The sequence below is a fragment of the Mobula hypostoma genome, chromosome 5 (assembly GCF_963921235.1).
Source record: "Mobula hypostoma chromosome 5, sMobHyp1.1, whole genome shotgun sequence".
Taxonomy (NCBI): domain Eukaryota; kingdom Metazoa; phylum Chordata; class Chondrichthyes; order Myliobatiformes; family Myliobatidae; genus Mobula; species Mobula hypostoma.
In genome coordinates, this window is record NC_086101.1 from 198,848,915 (window position 1) to 198,876,812 (window position 27,898).

At 44.2% G+C, this 27,898-nt stretch overlaps 1 protein-coding gene across 2 annotated transcripts in view; it reads left to right on the forward strand.

The window, feature by feature from the left end:
• The window catches only part of nup155 (nucleoporin 155), a 248,559-nt gene that overhangs the window by 185,724 nt on the left and 34,937 nt on the right, over positions 1 to 27,898 (forward strand). For both annotated transcript variants that reach the window (XM_063049676.1, XM_063049677.1), the window contains 3 exons: positions 3,204 to 3,342; positions 3,444 to 3,579; positions 15,589 to 15,742. In XM_063049676.1, coding sequence (XP_062905746.1) covers positions 3,204 to 3,342; positions 3,444 to 3,579; positions 15,589 to 15,742 — 429 coding nt within the window. The remainder of the gene's footprint in view (positions 1 to 3,203; positions 3,343 to 3,443; positions 3,580 to 15,588; positions 15,743 to 27,898) is intronic.

Below are 27,898 nucleotides of genomic sequence, written 5' to 3' on the forward strand. Positions count from 1 at the left end.
TGAAAAGGAGGAGGTGCTTGCTGTCTTGAGGAAAATTAAAGTGGATAAATCCCCGGGACCTGACAGGGTGTTCCCTCGGACCTTGAAGGAGACTAGTGTTGAAATTGCGAGGGCCCTGGCAGAAATATTTAAAATGTCGCTGTCTACGGGTGAAGTGCCGGAGGATTGGAGAGTGGCTCATGTTGTTCCGTTGTTTAAAAAAAGATCGAAAAGTAATCCGGGAAATTATAGGCCGGTGAGTTTAACGTCAGTAGTAGGTAAGTTATTGGAGGGAGTACTAAGAGACAGAATCTACCAAGCATTTGGATAGACAGGGGCTTATTAAGGAGAGTCAACATGGCTTTGTGCGTGGTAGGTCATGTTTGACCAATCTGTTGGAGTTTTTCGAGGAGGTTACCAGCAAAGTGGATGAAGGGAAAGCAGTGGGTATTGTCTACATGGACTTCAGTAAGGCCTTTGATAAGGTCCCGCATGGGAGGTTAGTTAGGAAAATTCAGTCGCTAGGTATACATGGAGAGGTGGTAAATTGGATTAGACATTGGCTCGATGGAAGAAGCCAGAGAGTGATGGTAGAGAATTGCTTCTCTGAGTGGAGGCCTGTGACTAGTGGTGTGCCACAGGGATCAGTGCTGGGTCCATTGTTATTTGTCATCTATATCAATGATCTGGATGATAATGTGGTAAATTGGATCAGCAAGTTTGCTGATGATACAAAGATTGGAGGTGTAGTAGACAGTGAGGAAGGTTTTCAGAGCCTGCAGAGGGACTTGGACCAGCTGGAAAAATGGGCTGAAAGATGGCAGATGGAGTTTAATACTGACAAGTGTGAGGTATTGCACGTTGGAAGGACAAACCAACGTAGAACATACAGGGTTAATGGTAAGGCATTGAGGAGTGCAGTGGAACAGAGGGATCTGGGAATACAGATACAAAATTCCCTAAAAGTGTCGTCAGAGGTAGATAGGGTCGTAAAGAGAGCTTTTGGTACATTGGCCTTTATTAATCAAAGTATTGAGTATAAGAGCTGGAATGTTATGATGAGGTTGTATAAGGCATTGGTGAGGCCGAATCTGGAGTATTGTGTTCAGTTTTGGTCACCAAATTACAGGAATGATATAAATAAGGTTGAAAGAGTGCAGAGAAGGTTTACAAGGATGTTGCCGGAACTTGAGAAACTCAGTTACAGAGAAAGGTTGAATAGGTTAGGACTTTATTCCCTGGAGCATAGAAGAATGAGGGGAGATTTGATAGAGGTATATAAAATTATGATGGGTATAGATAGAGTGAATGCAAGCAGGCTTTTTCCACTGAGGCAAGGGGAGAAAAAAACCAGAGGACATGGGTTAAGGGTGAGGGGGGGGGGAGTTTAAAGGGTACATTAGTGGAGGGCTTCTTCAGACAGAGAGTGGTGGGAGTATGGAATGAGCTGCCAGACGAGGTGGTAAATGCGGGTTCTTTTTTAACATTTAAGAATAAATTGGACAGATACATGGATGGGAGGTGTATGGAGGGATATGGTCCGTGTGCAGGTCAGTGGGACTAGGCGGAAAATGGTTCAGCACAGCCAAGAAGGGCCAAAGGGCCTTTTTCTGTGCTGTAGTTTCTATGGTTCTATCTTGATTTCTCCATCTCCGCCTATTTCTCAATCTGGCCTATTTCTCTACCTGCATTTCTCTGTAAATGTTTACTGTGTTCTATTATCATTTTTCCCTTTGTAGTATTATCTTGAGGTATTGATGTTTGGAGTTATTTTATTGTAGAGATACGACATGGAACAGGCCCTTCTGACCCACCACGCTACACAAGCACCCCCTGCAATCCACTGAATTAACCCTAGCCTAATCACGGGATTACTTACAATGAATAACCTATTAACCAGTATGTCTATAAGCCTATCACCAAGATACAGTGAACAACTTTCGTTGTGGGTAGCGTGTGAAACACTATATCGTTGATAATAAACCACACCCTTCCTATATCTGAAGCAATTCTGCATATTTCAGTGATATTACTACTTGTTCTTCTTCACTTCAGGGAATTTAGATCCAGTCCGCATAAATTTAAAGTTCAAGGTAAATTTAATTCATATGATGAAGTTTGGCATCTATCTGTTTTGAAGGACAATGGGTGATGATGATAATCATCACAAGACTGGGTGGAAGGTTTGGAGATCCTGAGATGCCCAGTCGTCAAGATTCCCCCTCAGCCTCACCAGTGTAGTCCAATAGAAAGCTTATGAAGCCATAAGTTTGGCAGCAGCTTGGCTGCAGAAGCATCCGGAATGATGATAAACGACATCCAGCCACCTTCAGGGCTCCACTCCATATTTGCTGTCTGGGTTTACTCCCACACCCTTCATCTCTCCCGAGACTGCCCACCGGGCAGTGGAGCTATTTACGCATAGCTGGGGATCTGGTTCATGAGCACTAGGCTGTGTCCACACCAGTGGGCCTGCGTGCTACATGTCCTGGGGTCAGACCTCCTTCCCGTCCTCTGTAGCTCAGCCTGAGTCTGAAAGGAGTTTGGTTTCTGTATGTCCCCAGTGAAGAGGCAGGCACTACATGTGCCTGGTTGTTGGAGAGGTTATATACTGGCTGGGAGAGACTTAGACTTTCAGCTCTCCTTTTCTCAAGACTGCTAGCCAGCAGTGGAAGCTGAAAGTGAGAGCAATAAGCACTACCCACTACACTACCATACTAGGCACATCATAACAACCATTTTGACATCTAAAGTATATATATGTCACATGTACAGCCCTGAGATTCATTTTCTTGTGAGCATACTCAAATTCTTTTGAAACATTACCTCTGGCCCCTTCCCAATGTGCCAATCACAATCAATTTGATAATCTCTTGTAAATATATCCATCCTTTGATAGGAAGACCAGACTATGGACAGTATTTAAGATGGGGTCTTGCCAAGTCCGTATTGTTGAAGCAAGGTATCTTAAACATTGTGCTTAAATATTCAAACAGGCTCAAAGCTCATTTTTGATTTCTAATTCCTCATTAATTTTCATTAGTTTTTGCACAAAGACCCAGATACTTTAGAAAGTTAACTCATTTCAGTCTTGCTACTCTCTTTTTCCAGTTGATCTACAAATTGAATGGCCATGGTTTTTTTTAAAGTTGTATTTGGCAAATACAACTTTAAATCCTTTCTGTCCCATTAATTTGTCCAATAATGTTTTTAACTCACACTAGGCGAATGAGCTGCTGCAGAGTGCACGGCAGATTCAGAATAAAATGGAGAAGGAGAAGGCCTTGAAAGAGTCTTTGCGGCTATATCAGGAAATTGGACACCAGGTTGACCTTCCCAGTGTGTGTACACAGTTTAGACAAGGTAAGAGCAATGAGGAGGTGGACCAAGAAACCAACATAGGTCAAAGAACCATTGCATTTGAGATAGTTTAATGATTGTTTGATTTTCTTTAATCTCTCCAGCGCGTTGTTATGAGGCTGTGGCTGAATTATGCCTTAGTGCTGCTGAGAAGAAAGATCCACAGGGATTAGGGCTTCATTTTTACAAGAATGGAGAGCCGGAGGAAGATCATGTGGGACAGCAAGCCTTCCAGGAAAGGTTTGTAATCCTGTTTAATTGCGGTTGAATGTGAATAACTGACAGTGAAGAAACACCTGATCAGGATCTGGCTCATGCCTTGTCCAGTCGGTAAACTACGTCTGGGGACAAAGGAGACTCAATTGAAGTTTTTAAAAATGCAGGCAGACAGTTTTTTCCCCCCAGGGTTGAAATATCAAAGATAAGTCAGAAAGATAGGTGACTGACATGAGGGCAAGGTAGTGCAACATTCTTCTGTGTCTGTTCCTCCAATGTATATTGCTTTGGGTGGGGGTGGGATGGTGGAAGAGGGTAAGTGGCACTGTGTAAGTTTTATAAGTTCAGATAGGCATGGTGGGGTGCTGAAACTAGTGCAGTAGGTCAGCAAATGGAGGGATTGAAGAGAAGGTGAGGTCAAGTAAGATTATTGAACTTGGTGGAGCTGTTTCAGTGCAAATAGTATAGGATGTAGAACATTAAAGCACAATACAGGCCCTTCAGCTCGTGATATTGTGCTGACCTTTCAATATTATCTAAGATCAATCTAACTCTTCCCTCCTAAATAGCCCTGCAAACGTGGAGCTTTGCACCAGTTTTCTCTGAGTTGGACAATCCACATGCATAAGAAGAACTACTTTTTAATCAGGGGGGCATCAAGATATTAAAGGCAGAGTTTCACAGCAGTTTCTCTGAGTTGAGGAGCGACCAGTCAGCAAGAGGGATCCATTAATAAGGGCCAATAAAAATAATTCAAGTGCAAGCCACCATTGTTTTGCAGTGTGCCAGTGTTTAGAGTAGCTTTGACTCACCAGGCATAGGCAACTTCAGGTTTGGGTGAAGTAAATTGTCATGTAAGTTATTCTCTCTCTCTGTTCTTATTTGTTCATTCTTTATCTATTAGGGCTTAGTAGTTTAATGAGAATGTCTCCATGACAGTGTTTTGTACTCTGTGTTGGACGTGTGATGCATCTGCACCTGGTGCATCTCCTGAGAGAACGGATTAAGCAACTGGAGCTGCAGCTTGATGACCTTTCATACGGGAGAATGAGGAGCTGATAGACAGGAGTTACAGGAAGGTAGTCACCCCTTGGTTGCAGGAGACAGGTAACTGGGTGACTGTCAGGAGAAGGAGGGAAAATGCATAGCCAGTGCAGAGTACACCTGTGGCAGTTCCCCTCAATAATAACTATACAACTTTAGATACTATTGAGTGGGACAACCTGCCAGTGAAGAGCCACAGTGACCAGGTCTCTGGCACAGAGTCTGGTGCTGTGGCTCAGAAGAGCATAGAGGTGAAGAGGAGTGCAATGTTGATAGGAGATTACTTAGTCAGAGGAACAAAGATAAGGTTCTGTGGGCATGATAGAGACACCCAGATGGTATGTTGTCTTCCTGGTTCCAGAGTTAAGGATGTCTCAGATTGGGTCCATAGCTTTTTGAACGGCGAGGGTAAGCAGCTAGAAGTCTTGGTAACTATAAATTGACACCAGTGATATCGGGAAAAAGGATGAGGAGGCCCTTAAAGAGAGATTTTAGGGAGCCAGGTAAAAAGCCGAGAAAGAGGACCTCAACCGTAGTAATCTCTGGATTGCCTGTGCAATGTGCCAGTTGGTAAGGAGAAGATGATTTGGCAGGTGAATCTGTGGCTGAGAAGCTGATGCAGGGGACAGGGTTTCAGACTTGTGAATCACTGGGATCACTTGGGGAAGGTATGACCTGTACAAAAGGGACAGATTATACCTGAACCCGAAGGGGTCCAATATGCTTGGAGGAAGTTCGCTAGAGTTGTTTGGGGGAGTTTAAACTAATTTGGCAGGGTGATAGGAACTGGAGTGATAGTGCTGAGGATGAGGTAGTTAGTTTACAGAGGCAATATGTAGTGAGACTCTAGTAAGGAGAAGCTGATGATGGGACAAAATTGCAGTCAACAGGATGAGTTGCAAAGTAAATTTGAAAATGGTTAATAAATGACTGAAGGTATTATATCTGAATGCATGCAGTATATGGAATAAGGTAGATGAACTTGCAGCACAGTTACAGATTGGCAGGTATGATATCATGGGCATCACTGAATCATAGCTGAAAGAAGATTGTAGCTGGGAGCTTAATGTCTAAGGATACACATTGTATCGAAAGGATAGGCAGGAAGGCAGAGGAGGTGGTGTTGCTCTGTTGGTAAAAAATGAAAGCAGGTCATTATAAAGAGGTGACATAGGATTGTAAAGTGTTGAGTCATTAAGGCTGATTTATACTTGTGTGTACTGGCTTACGCCATAGCCTATGCAACACGAAGAAACTCAAACTTCAAACAATGGCGACTGAAACTGAAGGAGGGTGAATTTTCTGTACTTGTCCAGCTACTGAGAGACATGGACGAGGAAATGCATTTCAAATATTTTTGGATGTCGGCAGGTAGATTTGATTTCATCGTCTCCAACCATTTATTTCGCATCGGTGTACCCACAGTATACTCAGAGACCGGCAATCACCATTCGCGTTTTAGCTTCAGGTGGAAATCAACAGGCTGTAGCAGCTAGCTACAAACTGGCATCAAGCACAGGGTCCTCCGTAATTTCGGAGGTCTGTATGGAATGAATTGCAGCCAGAGTTCCTTTCCTGCCCTTCAGTCGCCCAATGGCAAGCTATTGCAGCGTAGGAGGAAATGTGATGCTACCAAGCAGACCAATCATAGCTGTTGCAGTCTGCAACGCGTAGTTACATTTTGGGAGAGGTGCGCGTTAGGCTATGGCGTAGGGTTGGCGTAGAGTATAGCGTAAGGTACACTGCTATGCCGTACCTACGGTGTACATTTGACACACAAGTATAAATCAGCCTTTATGGATAGACCTAAGGAACTGCCAGGGTAAAAATATCCTGAAGGGACATACACAAAAGGTAGTAAGGATGTTGCCTGCAAATTACAACAGGAGATAGAAAACCAGAGAAAAACTGCAGATGCAGGAAATCCAAGCAATACACAGAAAATGCTGAAGGGTCTAGGCCCAAAACGTTGACTGTACTCTTTTCCATAGATGCTGTCTGGCCTGCTGAGTTCCTTGAGGAGATAGAAAATGCTTGCCAAAAGGGAATGTTACAATAGTCATAGGGCATTTCAACACACAGGTAGATTGGGAAAATCAGGTTGGTGCTGGATTCTAAGAGGGAGAATTTCTAGAATGCCTATGAGATGGCTTTTTAGAGCAGCTCGTGGTTGAGCCCTCTAGGAGATAAAAGCATAAGAAATAGGAGCAGGAGTAGGCTATCCAGCCCATCAAGCCTGCTCTGCCATTCAATAAGATCATGGCTGATCTATCCGTAAACTCAGCTCCATCTACCTGCCTTTTCCCCTACTATGTAAAAATCTATCTAACTGTATCTTAAATATATTTAGTGACGAAGTCTCAACTGCTTCCCTGGGCAGAGAATTCCACAGATTCACCACTCTCTGGGAAAAACACTTTCTCCTCATCTCCATCCTAAATCTTCTCTCCTGAATCTTGAGGCAATGTCCCCTAGTTCTAGTCTCACCTACCAATGGAAACAACTTTCCTACTTCTATCTTATCTATCCCTTTCAAAATTTTGTATGTTTCTATAAGATCCCCTCTCATTCTTCTGAATTCCAGAGAGTATAGTCCCAGGCGACTTAATTTCACCTCATAGGTTAACCCCTTCATCTCTGGAATCAACCTGGTGAACCTCCTCTGCACTGCCTCCAAAGCCAGTATATCCTTCCTCAAGTATGGAGACCAGAACTGCACACAGTACTCCAGGTGTATAGTTGCAACATGACCTCTCTGCTCTTGAACTCAATCCCTCTAGCAATGAAGGCCAACATTCTGTTTGCCTTCTTAATAACTTGTTGTACCTGCAGATCAGCTATTCTGGGTTGGGTACTGTGCAATGAACCAGAATTGATTAGAGAGCTTAAGGTAAAAGAATCCTTAGGGTCAAGTGATCATAATATGATCAAATTCAGCCTGAAATTTGAAAAAGAGAAGATAAAGCCAGATATATCTGTATTACAGTGGAGTGAAGGTATTTACAGAGGTATGTGAAGGGAGGAGTTGGCCAGAACCGATTGGAAAAGAAAAATGGCGGGGATGACGGCAGAGCAGCAATGGCAGGAATTTCTGGAGGTAATTTAGAAGGCATGGGATATATACATTCCAAAGAGGAAGAAGCAAATGCCACAGCTGTGGCTAAAAAGAGAAATCAAGCCAATATAATAGCCAAAGAAAGAGCAAAAATTAGTGGGAAGTTAGAGGATGGGGGAGCTTTTAAGTACCAGTAGAAGACAACTAAAAATGTCATTGAGAAGGTAAAGATGGAATATAAGCTAGTCAATAATATTAAAGGGGATACTAAAACTTTCTTCAGATACATAAAGTGAAAAAGAGAGGTGAGAGTGGATATCAAACCACTGGAAAACGATGCTGGAGAGGTAGTAATGGTTGACAACAAAATGGTGGACTAACTGAATAAGTATTTTGCATCAGTCTTCACAGTAAAAGACAATAGCAGTATGGTGGAAGTTCCAGGGGTCATGAAGTTGGTAGGGTTGCCATTACTTGGGAGAAGGTTCTTGGGAAACTGAAAGGTCTGAAGGTATACAAGTCACCTAGACCAGATGGTGAACATCTGAGGGTTCTGAAAGAGGTAGCTGAAGAGATTGTGGAGACATTAGTAATGATCTTTCCAAGAATCACTAGAATCTGGAATGGTTCCAGAAGACTGAAAAATTGCAAGAAGGGAGAGAGGCAGAAGAAAGGTAATTATAGTCCAGTTAGTCTGACCTCAGTGATTGGGAAGATGTTGTTGCTTGTTAGGGTGTGATTTCGGGGTCCGTGACGCACATAATAAAACAGACTGTAGTCAGCATGGTCTCATCAAGGGAAAATCTTGCTTGACAAATGTGTTGGAATTCTTTGAAGAGATAACAAGCAGGATAGACAAAGGAGACAAAGAATCATTTCATGTTGCGTACTTGGATTTTCAGAAGGCCTTTGACAAGGTGCCTCACATGAGGCTACTTTACGAGCTACGTGCCCGTGGTATTATGGGAAAGATTCTAGCATGCTTAAAGCAGTGGCCAATTGGCAGGAGGCAAAGAGTGGGAATAAAGGGAACCTTTTCTGGTTCGCTGCTAGTGACTAGTCATGTTCCACGGGGGTCTGAGTTGGGACTGATTCTTTTTACGTTGTATGTCAGTGATTTGGATGACATAATTGTTGGTTTTGTTGCAAAGTTTGCAGAAGATACGAAAATAGGTGGAGGAGCAGGTACTTTTGAGGAAGGATTTAGATTAGGAGATTGAGCAAAGAAGCGGCAGATGGACTACAGTATTCGGAAGTGAATAGTTATGTATTTTTGTGGAAGAAATGAAAGGGTTGACTATTTTTAAATGGAGAGAAAATGCAATGTATCATTGTACCTCCGAGGGGAGAAGATGGCGGTGCAATGCAGCGCGCGCGGCTGCTCCAAAATGATATCGTATTTGTAAGTAGGTACCGTACACAATCCTGATTTGATGGAGACAGACGTGAGAAGCACGGAGAATCATCTGGAGAAATTTCTGAAATGCCCACTTCACTGCCACTGCTACTGTGCGATCGAGAATCTCCGGAGGGGAAGGCCCCAAATCCTCGGCTTTGCCTACTGCCAGTTGCCGGGGCCGGGGTCAAAGCGCTCAGCAGAGATGGTGCTCAGTGTCAGAGGGCTGGTCAGAGGCTCGAAGTTTTTGGACGGACTCAAGAGTCGGCTGTGGTCGGGTGCATCCAGGGTGCTGCATCAGCAAGTTTGTGGCGCTGGAAGATCATGGCAGGGAGAGTTTTTCTTCCTTCCCTCTGAGATGATGGGACTTTCGAGAGACTTTGAGACTTTTTTTTACTGTGCCCATGGTCTGTTCTTTATCAAATTATGGTATTGCTTTGCACTGTTGTAACTATGTTATAATTATGTGGTTTTTTGTCAGTTTTTTTAGTCTTGGTTTGTCTTGTGTTGCTGTGATATTGTTCTGGAGGAACATTGTATCATTTCTTAATGCATGCATTACTAAATGACAATAAAAGAGGACTGTGTGTCCTCATAATCTTAAAAAAAAACTGAGGGGCAGGGTTCCCTAAAGGTTAATTTGCAGGTTGAGTGATGAAGAAGGCAAATGGGATGTTACCATTCATTTAAAGAGGACTAGAATATAAAAGCAAGGATGTAATGTTGAGACCTTATAAAGCACTGGTGAGGGCTCACTTGAAGTACTGTGAGCAGTATTGGGCCCCTTAGAAAGGATGTGTTGAAGCTAGAGAAAATGATTCCAGAATAGAATGGCTTGTCATGTGAAGAGTGTTTGATGGCTCTGGGCCTGTATTCACAGGAATTCAGAAGAATGAGAGGTGATCTCATTGAAACCTCTCGAATGGTGAAAGGCCTTGATAGAGTGGATATGGAGAGGATAGAGAGGATGTTTCCTATGGCGGGAGAGCAAAACCAGAAGACACTTTCAGCATAGAGGGGCCTCATTTTAGAATGGAGTTAAGGTACTTTTTCAGCCAGAGAGTGGTGAATCTGTGGAATTAATTGCCACAGGCAGCTGTGGGGGCTAAGTCTGTATGTGTGTTTAACGCAGAGGTTGATAGGTTCTTGATTGGTCAGGGCATGAAGGAATACAGAGTGAAGGCAGGAGTTTGGGGCTTAGAGGAAAATTGGATCAACCATGATAAAATGGTGGAGCAGACTTGATGGGCCAAATGACCTAATTCTGCTCCTATATCTTATGGTCTTGTGGTCCTGTGATTAGGCTAAGATTAACTAGGTTGATTGCTAAGCAGGACAGCTTGTTGGTCCAGAACAGCCTGTTCCGCACTGAATTGTGAAATAAAATAAAGTCAGTAAGCTGTGGAAGAAAAAAGTTGTATCACTTTGATGGGATTATACTACTGGCCTCCCAGTAGCCAGTGGGCAGTGGAAGAATGGATAGGCAAATTATGGTGAGCAACAGCGCCATTTTTGAGAGTGATTTTAATTTTCCCAATGTTGATTAGTACTTGGCTACTTTCTTGAAGAGGAGAGTTCCCTGAAGTGGTCACCAAGAGGATAGATTTGCAAAGAGCAATGAATAATGAGAATGTACAAGACGTGGTTAGTGAGTTTGTAGAATATGAAAATTAGTAAAATGGGTGACAATGCCAGAGGTTATCAAAAACTGCAGTGAATCTTGAACACTTAAGAAATTCAGCAGAGTATTAACAAATAACTTTCAATTGCAATAAGTAGAAAAATGGGTTGCGAATTCAAACCAACGTAGGACTTGCACAGTTACAGTCAAACCTCAGGGGTCTGGTGTGGAACAGAGCGATCAGAGTTTAGGTACATTGCTTACTGAAAGAGGCATCACAGGTAGATAGTGGTGAAGAAGGCATTTGATCTGCTGACTCCCATAGAACCATAGAAAACCTGCAGCACAATACAGTCCCTTTGGCCCACAATGCTGTGCCGAACATGGTCTTACTTTAGAAATTACCTAGGGTTACCCATAGCCCTCTATTTTGATAAGCTGCATGTACCAAATGGTCAATCATGGCATTAGATCTTTTTGTTGCCAACTACCGACAGGATATCAACTGTTTCAACTTCAACACCTCTCTATCGAATTCCAACCATACCCCTTCTGAACACTCTGCTCTCTACTCCCTCCACTCTAATCCTTACTTCACCATCAAACCCGCAAATAAAGGGGGTGCTGTAATAGTCTGGCAGACTGCCCTTTACCTTGCTGAGGCCCAGCGACAACTTTCAGACACCCTCTTACTTACCACTTGAACAGGATCCTAGTAAGGAGCACCAGGCCATTGTTTCCACACCATCAGTGAACTTACTAGTTCTGTGGATCTCCCATCCACTGCCAGCAACCTCATAGTTCCCGCACCCCGCACCTCCCGTTTCTACCTCCTGCCCAAGATGCAAAAACCTGCCTGTCCAGGTAGACCCATCATTTCATCTTGTTCCTGCCCCACTGAACTCGCATCTTCATATCTTGACTCTGTTTTATCTCCCCAGTTCAGTCCCTTCCTACCTACATCCCTGACACTTCACACGCTCTGGGTCTTTACTATGATTTCAAGTTTCCTGGCCCCCATCATCTTATTTCAATTATGGATGTCCAGTCCCTATACACCTCCATCCCCCACCAGAAAGACCTCAGAGCTCCCTGTTTCTTTCAGGACACCAGATCCAACCAGTTCCCCTCCAGCAGCACTCTCCTCCATCTAGCAGAACTTGTCCTCGCTCTTAAAAATTTCTCCTTTGGTTCCTTCCACTTCCTTAAAAAAAAAGGTGTAGCCATGGGCACCCGCATGGGTCCCAGCTACACCTGCCTTTCCTAAGTTCCAAGCCTACACTGCTGTCTGTCCTTGACTTTTCCTGCACTACATCGATGATTGCATTGGTGCTGCTTCCTACACCCATGCAGAGCTCATGTGACTTCATCAACTTTGCCTCCAACTTCCACTCTGCCATCACATTTAACTGGTCCATTTCAGGCACCTTCCTCCCCTTTCTCGATCTCTCTCTCTCTCTCGCTCTCTGTCTCACTTCTGGTCTCCGTACTTGAGGAAGGATATACTGGCTTTGGAGGCAGTGCAGAGGAGGTGCACCAGGTTGATTCCAGGGATGCAGGGGTTAACCTATGAGGTGAAATTGAGTTGCCTGGGACTATACTTTCTGGAATGCAGAAGAATGAGAGGGGATCTTATAGAAACATACAAAATTTTGAAAGGGATAGATAAGATAGAAGTAAGAAAGTTGTTTCCATTGGTAGGTGAGACTAGAACTAGGGGACATTGCCTCAAGATTCAGGAGAGAAGATTTAGGATGGAGATGAGGAGAAAGTGTTTTTCCCAGAGAGTGGTGAATCTGTGGAATTCTCTGCCCAGGGAAGCAGTTGAGGCTTCTTCACTAAATATATTTAAGATACAGTTAGATAGGTTTTTACATAGTAGGGGGATTAAGGGTTATGGGGAAAAGGCAGGTAGATGGAGCTGAGTTTACGGCTAGATCAGCCATGATCTTATTGAATGGCGGGGCAGGCTCGATGGGCTGGATGGCCTACTCCTGCTCCTATTTCTTATGTTCTTACGTTTTCTCGCTCTCGAGACAGCTTATCTACTGATTTCTATTATAAACCAACGGACTCTCATAGCTACCTGGACTAAACCACCTCTCACCCTGTTATTTATAAAACTGCCATCCCCTTCTCAATTTCATCGTTTCCGCTGCATCTGCTCTCAGGATGAGGCTTTTCATTCTAGATTGAAGGAGATATCTTCCTTTTTCAAAGAAGGGGGCTTCCCTTTCTCCACCATCAATGCTGCCCTTCTATTTAATACACAACTGCTCTTACCCTATCCTCCTGCCACCCTACCAGGGATTAGGGTTTCTTTTGTCCTCACCTACCACCCCACCAGCCCCCACGTGGAGCACATAATTCTCTGGAATTTCTGCCATCTCCAACAGGATCCTTCCAATAAGAAGCACATCTTCCCACCTCCCCTCCCTCCCCACTTTCTCCTTTCCACAGGATTGCTCACTACGCAACTCCATTGTCCATTCCCACTGATCTCCCTCTTGGCACTTATTGTTGCAAACAGAACAAGGGCTGCACCTGCCCCTACACCTCCTCCCCCATGATGCTTCACCTTTGGGTCTTTTGGGGTCATATACTGTGTTTAGTGCTCCTGGTGTGGCCTCCTGTATTTCGGTGAGACCCAACGTAGATGGGAGACTGCTTTACTAAGCACCCACACTCCTTCCGCCAGAAAAAGCGGGATCTCCCAGTGGCCACCCATGTTAATTTCACTTCTTATTTCCATTCTAATATATCAGACCATAGCCTCCTCTACTGTCGCGATGAGGCCACACTCGGGTTGGAGGAACAACAACTTATCTTTCATCTGGGTAGTCTCCAAGCTGATGGCATGAACGTTGATTTCTCAGACTTCCAATAATGATCCCTCCTTCACCAGTCCCCATCCCCTTTTCCCTCTTTCACCTTGCCTGCCCATTGCCTCCCTCTGGTGCTCCTCCCCCTCTTTTCTTCCTTCCATGATCTTCTGTCCTCCCCCCTTCTCCAGCCCTGTACCTTTTTCATCAATCAACTTCCCAGCTCTTTATTTCATCCCTCCCCTCCTAGTTTCACCTATCACCTTGTGTTTCTCTCTTCCCTCCCGCAACTTTTAAATTTACTCCTCATCTTCTTTCTCCAGTCCTGCCGAAGGGTCTCAGCCTGAAACGTCGACTACTTTTTCCATAGATGCTGCCTGGCCTGCTGAATTCCTCCAGCATTTTGTGTGTGTTGTTTGGATTTCCAGCATCTATAGATACTCCCTTGTTCGTAATTCTGTTCCTATGTCTTGTGGTCTTATAAGGTTTCAGATAAAGGAGAGTACTAAATTGGGGAGAAGTATAATTGGAATAGAATTCGGCATGAACCAGGCAGATGAAGTTGGTATGGCTGATATGCAAGTCTGCCTCTAACACGTGGTAGTAACTTAAAAGTCAGTTGGTCAGAAAACAGAAATAAAACAATGATGGCAAAGTTTGGGCATCTTGGATGACAAGAATTTGCAAATGTTGTTGGAAAGGAAGTAATATGTAAGGTTGAGAAGGCTGACATCACGCAGTTTTTGAAGAATACAACAGCAAGATGGACACCGAAGAGCAGATAAGTCGGCAGATTTTGGAAAGTTGCAAAGAAGTAACAGGGTAGTTGTCATGGGAGACTTCAACTTCCCTAATATTGATTGGCACATCCTTAGTGGAATAGGTTTAGATAGGGCAGAATTTGTTGGGTATTTTCAGACCAGGTGATGTGGGCTGGCTGACTAAATAGAGCCATAATGGTCCTCAGACTAGGTAATGAACCTGGTCAGGTGACAGATCTGTCGGTGGGCAAGCATTTCAGAGATAGTAACCAGAACTCCAATCTTGTCATGGACAAACATAGGAGCAGACAATATGGGAGAGCATTTAATTGTGGGAGGGCTAATTATGAAGGTGTCAGGCAGGAACGTGAGCAAAATTGGGAAATGTTTAACAGAAATGTGGAGATTGTTTAGGGATCACGTGTATGGGGTTCAAGCCAGGTTTGACTTGTTAAATTTGTTGTTTTGTAGCAGCAGTACATTGAAATACATAGTAATAAAAACTGTAAATTACAATAAGTATATACAAAAATAAGAAAATTATGTTAGAAGTGCAAAAATAGAGGGAAAAAGTAGTGAGGCAGTGTTCATGGATTCAGAAATCTGATGGTGGAGGGGATGAAGCTGTTCCTGAAACGTTGAGTGTGTGGCTTCAGGTTCCTGAAACACCTCGTTGATGGTAGCAATTAGAATAGGACATACCTCGGGTGATGTGGGTCATTAATGACGGATGCCGCATTTTTGAGGTATCACATTTAATGGGTCTTTGATGCTGGACAGGCTAGTGCCCATGAGGAAGCTGGCTGAATTTACAACTTTCTGCAGCTTTTTTCCTGATGCCATGCAGTGGTCCCTCCATACTAGATGGTGATGCAACCAGTTAAATGCTCTCCACAGTACATCTGTAGAAACTTGTGAGCGTCTTTGGTGATACATAATTCTTCTCAAACTCCTCATGAAATATAGCCGCTGTTGTGCTTTCTTTGTAATTACATCAGTATGTTGGGCCCAGGAACTTGAAAGTGTTCATCCTTTCCAGTCTGGTTCCTCAATGAGAGTGTTTGTTTTCTGGGCCTAGTTATTTTACTTACTTTATTATCAGCAACAACAAGAGTGCATTAGTAAGCTTGCCTTATTTCTGATTAAATTAGTGTATTTGGCCCAGAATAGATCGTCAGAGGTGACAATGAAGCGTATTTTTGCATGGCACCAGAGGTTGTGGACAAGGTGCTAAACTACTTTGCATCGGCATTTATTAAGAAGGACATAGTGGGCAAAGGGAGGAGTATGCTGGTGTTCAAGAGCCTGATATATATTGTACTTGTATTCTTCAGGGTGGGTTGTTACAAGTGCATCTCAGACACACTACAGGAGCTGGTTAACCAGAGTAAAGCAGCTCCACAGTCTCCAAGCGTTCCAAAACTACCTGGACCACCAGTTCTCTCATCTGATCCCAATATGCTGAGTAATGAGGAGGCAACACAACATGTGAGTATCTGTTTTGGGTGAATGGGGCATCTTCATAATATTCAAGTATTACCTAATTTAGGAAGTTAGCAAGATATTAAGGATAGCTCATGAAGCTGGGAAAATGTTTTTGATGTTTTGGAATTTCAGGCAAGGAGGCAAAGTGTAAAAATTTGACCCAGAGGAATACACACAAAATGCTGGAGGAACTCTGCAGGTTAGGCAGCAACAATGGAGAAGAATAAACAGTATATGTTGGACCTTGACCCTTCATCAGGAATTCCCTTATCTGCCAATGCCATCTCATGTCCTCATTTTTCCCTACCATTTTCCTTTGTAACTGTACTCCAAATCTTCCTCCTAGGTCTGGCAGTTTAATGTTCCAGTTACAGATGATATACTTGATTGGAGTGTGATGAACCGATTTGAAAAGCGAATTGCAGGTTTGTTGAAGTGGAATAGGAGTAATGGTGAACATAGAATAGTTCAACACAGTACAGACCCTTCAGCCTGTGATGTTGTGCATACTCCACAATTATTCTAACCCTTTCCTCCTACACAGCACATAACCATCCATTTTACATCCACATGACTACAGTCTTAAATGTTCTGACTGTATCAGCTTCTATCACCGTCCCCAGTAATGTGTTCCATTGTAAGAAAATGTACCTCTGACATCTCCTTTAAACTTTACTCACCTTCAGTGGATGTACTATGGTATTGGCCATTTCTACCTTGGTTGAAAGGTGCTGCCTGTATACTCTATCTATACTTAAACTTATACATCTCAGTTGAAGTCAACTCTCATCCTCTCTTACTCCAAAGAGAAAAGCCCTAGTATGTTTAACCTCCGCTCATAATTCAGACAGTACCTGGGAGCTGGTTGTGGATTACAAGAGGAATGGAGACGGGCTAACCCCTCTTGACATCAATGGATCTGGGGTTGAGAGGGAACACAACAGCACCTCTTTCACCTCAGATGGTTGAGTAAGTTTGGTATGGGCCCCCATTTCCTAAGAGCTTTCTACAGCAGCACAATTGAGAGCATCCTGACTGGTTGCATCACTGCCTGGTATGAGAACTGTACCTCCCTTAATCACAGGACTCTACATGCTGAGCTCGTCAATTTAATCGACTTTACTTCTAACTTCCACCCAGCCCTCAAATTCACTAGGTTTATCACGGACACTTCTCTCCCCTTTCTCGATCTCTCAGTCTCCATCTCTGGAGACAGACTGTCCACTGACATCTTCTACAAGCCCACTGACTCTCATAACTACCTCAACTATACCTCTTCCCACCCCGCCACATGCAAAAATGCCATTCTCTATTCCCAGTTCCTCCATCTCCGCTGCATCTGCTCCGAGGATGAGGTTTTCCGTTCCAGGACATCTCAAATGTCCTCTTTCTTTAAGGATCGTGGTTTCCCTTCTGCTGTCATCAATGATGCCCTCACCCGCATCTCCTCCATCTCTCGCACTTCGGCTCTCACCCCATCCTCCTGCCACCACAACAGGGACAGAGTTCCCCTTGTCCTCACCTACCACCCCACCACCCTCCGGATCCAGCACATTATCCTCCGCAACTTCCGCCACCTTCAACAGGACCCCACCACTAAGCACATCTTTCCCTCTCCACCCCTCTCTGCTTTCCACACGGATCGGTCCCTCCGCGACTCCCTGGTCCACATGTCCCTCCCCACGGATCTCCCACCCGGCACTTATCCCTGTAAGCGCAAGTGCTACAGCTGTCCCTACACCTCCTCTCTTGCCACCATTCAGGGCCCCAAACAGTCCTTCCAAGTGAGGCAACACTTCACTTGTGAGTCTGTTGGGGTCATCTGTTGCATCTGGTGCTCCCAGTGCGGCCTCCTCTACATCGGTGAAACCTGATGCAGATTGGGGGACCGCTTCGTCGAGCACCTCCGCTCCGTCCTCCACAACAGACAGGATCTCCCAGTAGCCACCCACTTCAACTCTGCTTCCCACTCCCATTCAGATAAGTCCATACATGGCCTCCTCTACTGCCATGATGAGGCTAAACTCAGGTTGGAGGAGCAACACCTCATATACCGTCTAGGTAGTCTCCAGCCCCTTGGTATAAACATAGAATTCTCCAACTTCCGGTAATACCCTCCTCCTCCCTTCCTCTATCCCTATTTCACTCTGCCCCCTCTCTCAGCTGCCTATCACCTCCCTCATGGTTCTGCCTCCTTCTATTACCCATTGTGTTTTCCCCTATTCCTTCCTCACCTTTCCTGCCTATCACCTCCTGCTTTCCCCCACCCCTTTATCTTTCCCCTTACTGGTTTTTCACCTGGAACCTACCAGCCTTCTCCTTCCTACCCTCCCCCCACCTTTTCTCTAGGGCCTCTGCCCCTTCCCTCTTCAGTCCTGACGAAGGGTTCCGGCCCGAAACGTCGACCGATCTTTTCCACGGATGCTGCCTGACCTGCTGAGTTCCTCCAGCGTGTTGTGAGTGGTGCGGACAGCCCGGCGCACCTGTAGTTGTGAACTTCCCATGATTCAGGACATTTACAGAGACAGGTGTGTAACAAAGGGCCCGAAGGATCACTGGGGACCCAAGTCACCCCAACCAATATCTATTCCAGCTGCTACTATCCGGGAAACGGTACCACAGCATAAAAGCCAGGACCAACAGGCTCCGGGACAGCTTCTTCCACCAGGCCATCAGACTGATGAACACGCTGATTTGAGAGTACTCAATATTACATTGACTATTCTATTTATTATAAATTATTATAAATTACTATGATTGCACATTGAATACTTAGATGGAGATGTAACGTAAACATTTTTCCTCCTCATGTATGTGAGGGATGTAAGAAACAAAGTCAATTCAATTCAATGGTAAACCAACTCTGCACCTTCTATAATTCTTTCACATCCTTCCTATAATGCAGTGAACAGAACTAAACATAATACTCTCGCCAGAGTTTTGTAGAGCTGCAACATAACCTCGCAGTTCTTGATCTCAGTCCCCCGACTAATGAAGACCAGCACACAATATGCCTTCTTAAACCATCCTTTCAGCTTTTGCAGCAACTTTGAAAAATCTATAGACTTGTATCCCAGATTGTTTTGTTCTTCCACACTGCTAAGAATCCAGCCATTAACTTTGAACTCTGCCTTCAAATTCGATCTTCCAAAGTGTATCACTTAACACTTTTCTAGATTGAACTCCATCTGCCACTTTTCCACTCAGTTCTGCATCTTGATTATATTCTGTTGTAAACTATGACAACCTGTGCAGGCACATGGACGTCAGCAAGTTAGACCGGTGGGAAGAGTTTAAAAGGAAATCATTTTTTCTTCAGCGGTTTGCTCGAGGCATGTCTGTGCAGGCGTGTGGACATCGGTGAGTTAGACTGGGGGGAAGAATTTAAAAGAACAGCGTTATAGCTCTATTTCAATGCAAGGAGTATTGTGGGGAAGGTTGACGAGCTGAGGGCGTGGATTGAAACATGGAATTACGACATTATAGCCATTAGTGAAACTTGGCTGCAGGAGGGGCAGGACTGGCAGCTTAATGTTCCAGGGTTCCGATGTTTCGGATGTGATAGAAGCAGAGGAATGAAGGGTGGGGGGGTGGCATTGCTAGTCAGGGAAAATGTTACAACAGAGCTCAGGCAGGACAGATTAGAGGGCTTGTCTACCAAGGCCATATTAGTGGAGCTGAGAAACAGGAAAGGTATGACCACATTAATGGGGTTGTATTATAGACCACCCAATAGTCAGCGAGAATTGGAGGAGCAAATCTGCAGAGAGATAGCAGACAACTGCAGGAAACATAAAGTTGTGATCGTTGGGGATTTAAATTTTCCACATATTGATTGGGATTCCCATACTGTTAAAGGTCTAGACGGGTTAGAGTTTGTAAAATGTGTTCAGGAAAGTTTTCTAAATCAATATTTAGAGGTACCAACTAGAGAGGATGCAATATTAGATCTCCTATTAGAAAATGAGTTAGGACAGGTGACGGAAGTGTGTGTAGGGGAACATTTTGGTTCCGGTGATCATAACACCGTTAGTTTCAACTTGATCATGGATAAAGGTAGATTTGGTCCTCGGGTTGAGGTTCTGAACTGGAAAAAGGCCAAATGTGAAGAGATGAGAAAGGATCTCAAAAGCGTGGATTGGGACAGGTTGTTCTCTTGCAAGGATGTGATTGGTAAGTGGGAGGCCTTCAGAGGAGAAATTTTGAGAGTGCAGAGCTTGTATGTTCCTGTCAGGATTAAAGGCAAAGTGAATAAGAATAACGAACCTTGGTTCTCGAGGGATATCGCAACTCTGATAAAGAAGAAGAGAGAGATGTATGACATGTATAGGAAACAGGGAGCAAATAAGGTGCTTGAGGAGTATAAAAAGTGCAAAAAAATACTTAAGAAAGAAATCAGGAGGGCTAAAAGAAGACATGAGGTTGCTTTGGCAGTCAAAGTGAAGGATAATCCAAAGAGCTTCTACGTGTATATTAAGAGCAAAAGGATAGTAAGGGATAAAATTGGTCCTCTTGAAGATCAGAGTGGTCAGCTATGTATGGAACCAAAAGAAATGGGTGAGATATTAAATGGGTTTTTTGCGTCTGTATTTACTGAGGAAACTGGCATAGAGTCAATGGAAATAAGGCAAATAAGTAGTGAGGTCATGGAACCTATACAGATTGAGGAGGAGGAGGTGCTTGCTATTTTGAGGCATATCAGAGTAGATAAATCCCCAGGACCTGACAGGGTATTTCCTCAGACCTTGAAGTAGACTAGTGCTGAAATTGCAGGGGCCCTGGCAGATATATTTAAAATGTTGGTATCTACGGGGGAGGTGCCGGAGGATTGGAGGATAGTTCATGTTGTTCCGTTATTTAAAAAAGGTTCTAAAAGTAATCCGGGAAATTATAGGCCAGTAAATTTGATGTCGTAAGTAGGTAAATTATTGGAAGGAGTACTGAGAGATAGGATCTACAAGTATTTGGATAGACAGGGACTTACTAGGGAGAGTCAACATGGCTTTGTGAGTGGTAGGTCATGTTTAACCAATCTATTAGAGTTTTTCGAGGAGGTTACCAGGAAAGTGGATGAAGGGAAGGCAGTGGATGTTGTCTACATGGACTTCAGTAAGGCCTTTGACAAAGTCCCGCGTGGGAGGTTAGTTAGGAAGATTCAGTCGCCAGGTATACATGGGGAGGTAGTAAATTGGATTAGACATAGGCTCAATGGAAGAAGCCAGAGAGTTGTAGTGGAGGATTGCTTCCCTGAGTGGAGTCCTGTGATTAGTGGTATGCCACAGGGATCATGGAGGAGATTGCTGAGCCTCTGGCAATGATCTTTGCATCACTTAATGGGACAGGAGAGTTTCCGGAGGATTGGAGGGTTGCAAATACTGTTCCCTTATTCAAGAAAGGGAGTAGAGATAGCCCAGGAAATTATAGATCAGTGGGTCTTTCTTCAGTTGTTGGTAAGTTGATGGAGAAGATCCCGAGAGGCAGGATTTATGAATATTTGGAGAGGCATAATATGATTAGGAATAGTCAGCTTGGCTTTGCCTTACGCACTTGATTGAATTTTTTGAGGATGTGACTAAACACATTGATGAAGGAAGAGCAGTAAATGTAGTGTATATGGATTTCAGCAAGGCATTTGATAAGGTACCCCATGCAAGGCTTAATGAGAAAATAAGTAGACGTGGGATGTAAGGGGACCCTGCTTTGTAGATCCAGAATTGGCTTGTCCACAGGAGGTAAAGAGCGATTGTAGATGGGTCATATTCTGCATGGAGTTCAGTGACCAGTGGTGTGCCTCAGGGATCTGTACTGGGACCCCTTCTCCTTGTGATTTTTATAAATGACCTGGGTGAGGAAGTGGAGGGATGGGTTAGTAAACTTGCTGATGACACAAAGATTGGGGGTGTTGTGGATAGTGTGGAGGGCTGTCAGAGGTTACAGCGGGACATTGATAGGATGCAAAATTGGGCTGAGCAGTGGCAGATGGAGTTCAACCCAGATAAGTGTGAGGTGGTTCATTTTGGTAGGTCAAATATAAGGGCAGAATATAGTGTTAATGTAAGGTTCTTGACAGTGTGGAGGATCAGAAGGATCCAAAGGACACTGAAAGCTGATGCACAGGTTGAGTCTGGTTAAGAAGGCATTGGCCTTCATCAACCGTGGGATTGAGGTTAGGAGCTGAGAGGTAATGTTGCATCTATATAGGACCCTGATCAGACCCCACTTGGAGTACTGTGCTCAGTTCTGGTCGCCTCACTGCAGGAAGGATATGGAAACTAGAAAGTGTGCAGAGGGAGACTTACAAGGATGTTCAAGCAACACACATAAAAGTTGCTGGTGAACGCAGCAGGCCAGGCAGCATCCTGGCCTGCTGCGTTCACCAGCAACTTTTATGTGTGTTGCTTGAATTTCCAGCATCTGCAGAATTCCTGTTGTTTACAAGGATGTTGCTGGATTGGGGAGCACGTCTTATGAGAATAGGCTGAGTGAACTCGACCTTTTCTCCTTGGGAGCGGCGGAGGATGAGAGTTGATCTGATAGAGGTGTATAAGATGATGAGAGGCATTGATCGTGTGGATAGTCAGAGGCTTTTTCCCAGGGCTGAAATGGCTAGCACGAGAGGGCACAGTTTTAAGGTGCTTGGAAGTAGGTATAGAGGAGATGTCGGGTCAGATGTCGTTTTACCATCGTGGAATCTGGAATACTTCGTAATTACCTTTTCTCTACGTTTCACCCTGGGTTACAGATTTCTCTCTCCCATCATTCGTTCCGTGGATGAATTGAACTTTCCTACTTTACCATCTCAAGATTCTAAGCTTTGTTTCTCCAAGCTTAACTTAGTTTGGGAGCTATATTTACACACATATATACACATAACACTGTTAACATTTGTTTATCTTGGTTAAGTTACGATATTATAAGTAGACACTAATACAGATAGTGGTTTTAACATTAAAACCCGACTCAGTGTGAAATCTCTTGCTGCTGGTTTATTTCAAAACGTTACAGTTCGTAACAATAGGTAGATGGAGCTTAGAAAAATAGAGGGCTATGTGTAACCCTAGGTAATTTCTAAAGTTGGCACAGCATTGTGGGCCGAAGGGTCTGTATTGTGCTATAGGTTTTCTATGTTTCTGTTCTCTGATCCTATGTCATCTCTTTCCATCAATAGAGCCACACCACTACCTATGCCTTCCTGCCTATCCTTTCGATACAAAGCATATCCTTTGACATTAAACTCCTAGCCTTCTTTCAGCCACAGCCAACTTCTAATTGTGCCACCAGTTCGTCCACCTTATTCCAAATGCTGCCTGCATTTAAATACAGCACCTTCAGACCTGCATTCTTCACCCTTTTGAATTTTGCCTCTGTGGTACAACATAACTCTTGCTCCGTCTGCAGTTGTACCACAGGGCCTGTATTGTGCTGTGGATTTTCTCCGTTCTATGTTCTAACCTTCAATGAAGAAAAGTGGAGAGTTCTGTGGGAGGGAAGGGTCAGATTGATCTTGCAGTGGATTGAAAGTTGGCATAACATGATGGCAAATAGGCTGGGCTGGGCTGTGCTGTACAGTTTTGTGTTCTATCCACAAGACGTCCATACTTTTGGTGGGCTACTGTTTATGACATATACAAATAATTTGCTTGATAATGTGGTTGCCATTAAGACAAAGCTTGAGATCACTTAGGTTACTGGGCACTTGGCATGCGCCACTAAAAAGAAGTTAGCTTTAACTGAAGCAGCTATTGTGAGAACAGACTGTGCGAATGGGCCAGTCTTAGAGTGAAGAGCTGAGATTTTGGCTGAACAGGTGGAGGCTAAGATAAGCAGTGGGAATGACAGTTAGGACAGTAGAGTGCTCCTCTTGTTGGATGTGGGAATACTAGGTAACCTCCAGTATCCCTGACAACTACATCTGCAAGAATTGTATCTAGCTGCAGTTTCTTACACACCACGTTAGGGAACTGCCACTAGGCAAACTCCAGATCATTCAGGAAACTGGGGGGTTGATTGACAGGAGATACAAGGAGGTAATTCCACCTGGGGAGTAGGACACAGGTTACTAGGTGACTGTCAGATTACCCTTGTGGCTATTCCCCTCAATAACAAGTAGACTATTTGGTATATTGTGTCAACACATCGTTCTCCGCAACATCCACCATCACTAATGGGATCCTACCTTTACCTACCCTCTCTTCCCCCTCCCCCAACTCTCTGCTTTCATCAGGCGTTGCTCCCTCTGTGATTCCCTTGTCCATTCATTCCTCCGTATGACTCTACCTCCCGGCACTTATCCCAACAAGCAGCCTAAGTACTATAGCTGCCCAATCTCCTCCTCCCTGCCCTTCATTCAAGGCACTAAACTGTCCTTCCGGATGAGACAACACTTCTCCGAATCTGCAGAGTCATCTATTAATTCCGGTGTTCCCACTGCAGCCTCCTCTACATTGGTAGACTTACTCTAAATTGGGGAAACACTTTGTCGAGCACCTCCACTTCATGGTGGCTAAACATTTCAATTTCAATTCCGGTTCTGACATATCGGTCCATGGCCTCCTGTTGTGCCACGTTGAGGACACCCTTAATGTTGAGCAGCGACACCCTATGTTACCTTCCCTTTGTGTTCTTTGAGCCACCTGGGACTGTACTCACTGGAATTCAGAAGAATTAGAGGCGATCTTATCAAAACATATAAAATTATGAAAGGGATAGATAAGAGAGAGGCAGGAAAGTTTTTTCTAGTGAAAGGTCAGACTAGAAAATGGGGACATAGCCTCAAGATTCAGGGGAGTAGAACGGAGATGAAGAGAAACTGCTCTGCCCAGAAGGTGGTGAATCTGTGGAATTCTCTGTCCAATGAAGCAGTGGAGGCTACCTCAGTAAATATATTTAAGACAAGATTGGATAGATTTTTGCATAGTCAGGGAATTAAAAGTTATGGGGAAAAGGCAGGTAGGTGGAGATGAGTCCATAGCCAGATCAGCCATGATCTTATTGAATGGCAGAACAGGCCCTACTCCTGCTCCTGTTTCTTAGTTCTCCTTCCCTTTCTCCTTTGGTCCATTGTCCTCTCCTATCAGATTCCTTCCTTATTTTTCCTCCCCACCTGGCTTCACCTGTCAACTTACAGCTATCCTCCTTCCCCTGCTCCCATATTTTTATTCTCTCCCCCCCCCCCCCGCTTCCTTTCCAGTCCTAAAGGAGGTTGTCAGCCCAAAATGTCAACTGATAGTTCATTCCCATAGATGCTACATGATCTGGGTTTCTTCAGCATTTTGTGCGATTTGCTTTGGACTTCCAGCATCTGCAGAATTTCTTGTGTTTAAGCGATGCTGGAGGAGCTCAGTAGGCTGGGCAGCATCGATGGGGAAGAAGTACAATTGATATTTCAGGCCAAGACTCTTTGGCAGCACTGGAGAGACAAAAAAGTTGAGGAGGAAAGTAAAAAGGTTGGGGGAGGGGAGGGAGAAACTTAAGCTGGTTGGTGAAACCAGGAGGGGGAGGAGAGAAGTGAAGAGCTGAGAAGTTGATTGGTGAAAGAACAAGATTAGTCAAATGGGCAGAAAAGTGGCAGATTGAATACAGTGTTGGGAAATGTATGATAATCCATTTTGGAAAAAGGAACAATAGCGCAGACTATTATCTAAATGGGGAGAAGGTTCAAACCTTAGAGGTGCAGATGGACGTGGGAGTTCTCGTGCTAGACCCCCAAAAGGTTAATTTACAGGTTGAGTCTGTGGTAAAGAAGGCAACTGCAATGTTGGCAGTTATTTGAAGAGGAATGGAGTATAAAAACAAGGAGATAATGCTGAGCCTTTATAAGGCACGTTTGGCCACACTATTGTCAACAGCTTTGGGCCCCAGATCTCAGAAAGGATGTGTTGTCATTGGAGAGAGTCCAAAGGTGGTTCTTGAGGGTTATTCTAGGAATGAAGGGGTTAACATATGCAGAGCGTTTGACAGCTTTGGGCCTGTACTCACTGGAATTTAGAAGAATGCAAGGGGGATCTCATTGAAGGCTACCGAATGTTGAAAGGACTGGACTTGATGGATGGGGAGAGGCTATTTCCTATGGTAGGGGTATCCAGAACTAGAGGGCACAGCCTCAAAGTTGAGGGGCGACCTTTTAGAACAGATAAGGAGGAATTGTTTTAGTCAGAGAGTAGTAAATCTGTGGAATACTCTGCCACAGACTGCAGTGGTAGCCAAGTCTGTGGGTGTATTTAAGGTGGAAATTGATTGTTTCCTGATCAGTCATTGCGTCATAGGGTATGGCAAGAAGGCGGATGTATGGGATTGAAGTCGTATCTGGAATCGGCCATGATGGATTGGTGGAGCAGACTCGATGGGCTGAATGGCTTAATTCTGCTCCTATGTTTGATGGTCTTAAGTGCTACACTTTCCCCTATGCCTCTTCCCTCACTACCATTCAGGGCCCCAAACAGTCCTTCCAAATGAGGCGACACTTCACCTGTGAGTCCTTTGGGGTCATATACCGTGTGCTGTTTGAGGAACAACATCTTATATTCTGTCTGTGTAGCCTCCAACCTGATAGCATGAATATTGATTTCTTGAACTAAGGGTAATTCCCCCCCCCATCATCCCCATCCCTTTTTCCCTCCCTCACCTTATCTCCTTGTCTGCCAATTTCTGGTGCTCCTCCTACCCCCTCTTCCCCCACCCCCATCTCTACCTTTTCTTTCTGTCCTTTCCTATTAGATTCCCCCTTCTCCAACCCTTCCAGCAATCAACTTCCCAGCTCTTTACTTCATCCCTCCCCCTACCTTTTAACTCTATTCCTCATCTTTTTTTTTCTCCAGTCCTGCTGAAGGGTCTCGGCCCAAAACATTGACTGCACTCTTTTCCATTAATGCTGTCTGGCCTGCTGTTCCTACAGCACTTTGTGTGTGTTGCGTGGATTTCCAGCATCTGCAGATTTTCTCTTGTTTGTGACAGCTCAATGTTCCAAGCTTCTGATTTAGACGTTCAGAGTATGTACTTCCATGAGATTCATTTTCTTGTGGACATGCACAGTAAAATAAATAAAGAAGTAGAACAGAATTATTGAAAAACTACACATAGTTTACATCCGAATTGGAGAGACTAATATCCTAGCGGGAAGGTTTGCTAGTGCTGCGCTCTGGGGTTTAAGCTGGAGTTGTAGGGGGATGGGAACCAGAGTGCCCGAATAGTTAGTGGAGAGGTTGTGGAGGCAGGTGTTGTTAAGACCTCGGACAAAGCCAGGAATCAAAATGTTGAGCATAATGCAACTCATGTCCTGAGCTGCGTCTACTTCAATGCAAGAAATATCATTGGAAAGGCAGATGAACTCATGGATCAACACGTGGAATTATGATATTGTAATCATTAGTGAGACTTGGTTGCAGGAGGGACAGGACTGGCAGCTGAATATTCTGGGGTTCTGTTGCTTCAGATGTGATAGAGCGTGAGAGATTAATGGAGGTGGGATAGTCAGAGAAAATGTCATGGCATTGCCCAGTCAGGACACGCTGGAGAACTCATCTAGTGAGGCATTATGGGTGGAACTGAGAAATAAGAAAGGTATGATCACGTTAATGAGGCTGTATTACAGACTACCCAACAATCCTAGGATTTTGAGGATCAAATTTGCAGAGAGGTTACAGACTGTTGCAAGAAACTTAAGATTGTTATAGTCGGTGATTTTAACTTTCCACATCTTGACTGGGACTCCCATGTTGTAAAAGGACTAGATTGGATAGAGTTTGTCAACCGTGTTTGGAAAGTTTCCTTAATCAGTATGTGGAAGTCCCAGAGAGAGAGAGTGTGATACTTAATCTGCTGCTTTTTTTTATTTATTCATTTACGGGATGTGGGCATCACCAGCGAAGCCAGCATTTGTTGCCTCTTCCTAGTTGCCCTTGAGAGGGTGGTGCCTTCTTGAACTGCTGCAGTCCCTGAGGTGTAGGTACACCCACAGTGCTGTTAGGGAGGGAATTCCATGATTTTGACCTAGCAACAATGAATGTTGGAATCGATTGTTAAGGATCTGGTTTCGGGGTACTTGGAGGCACATGATAAAACAGGCTGTAGTTAGCATGGTTTCTTCAAGGGAAAATCTTGCCTGACAAATCTATTATAGTTCTATTGTAGAATTATCAAGCAGGATAGACAAAAGGGAAT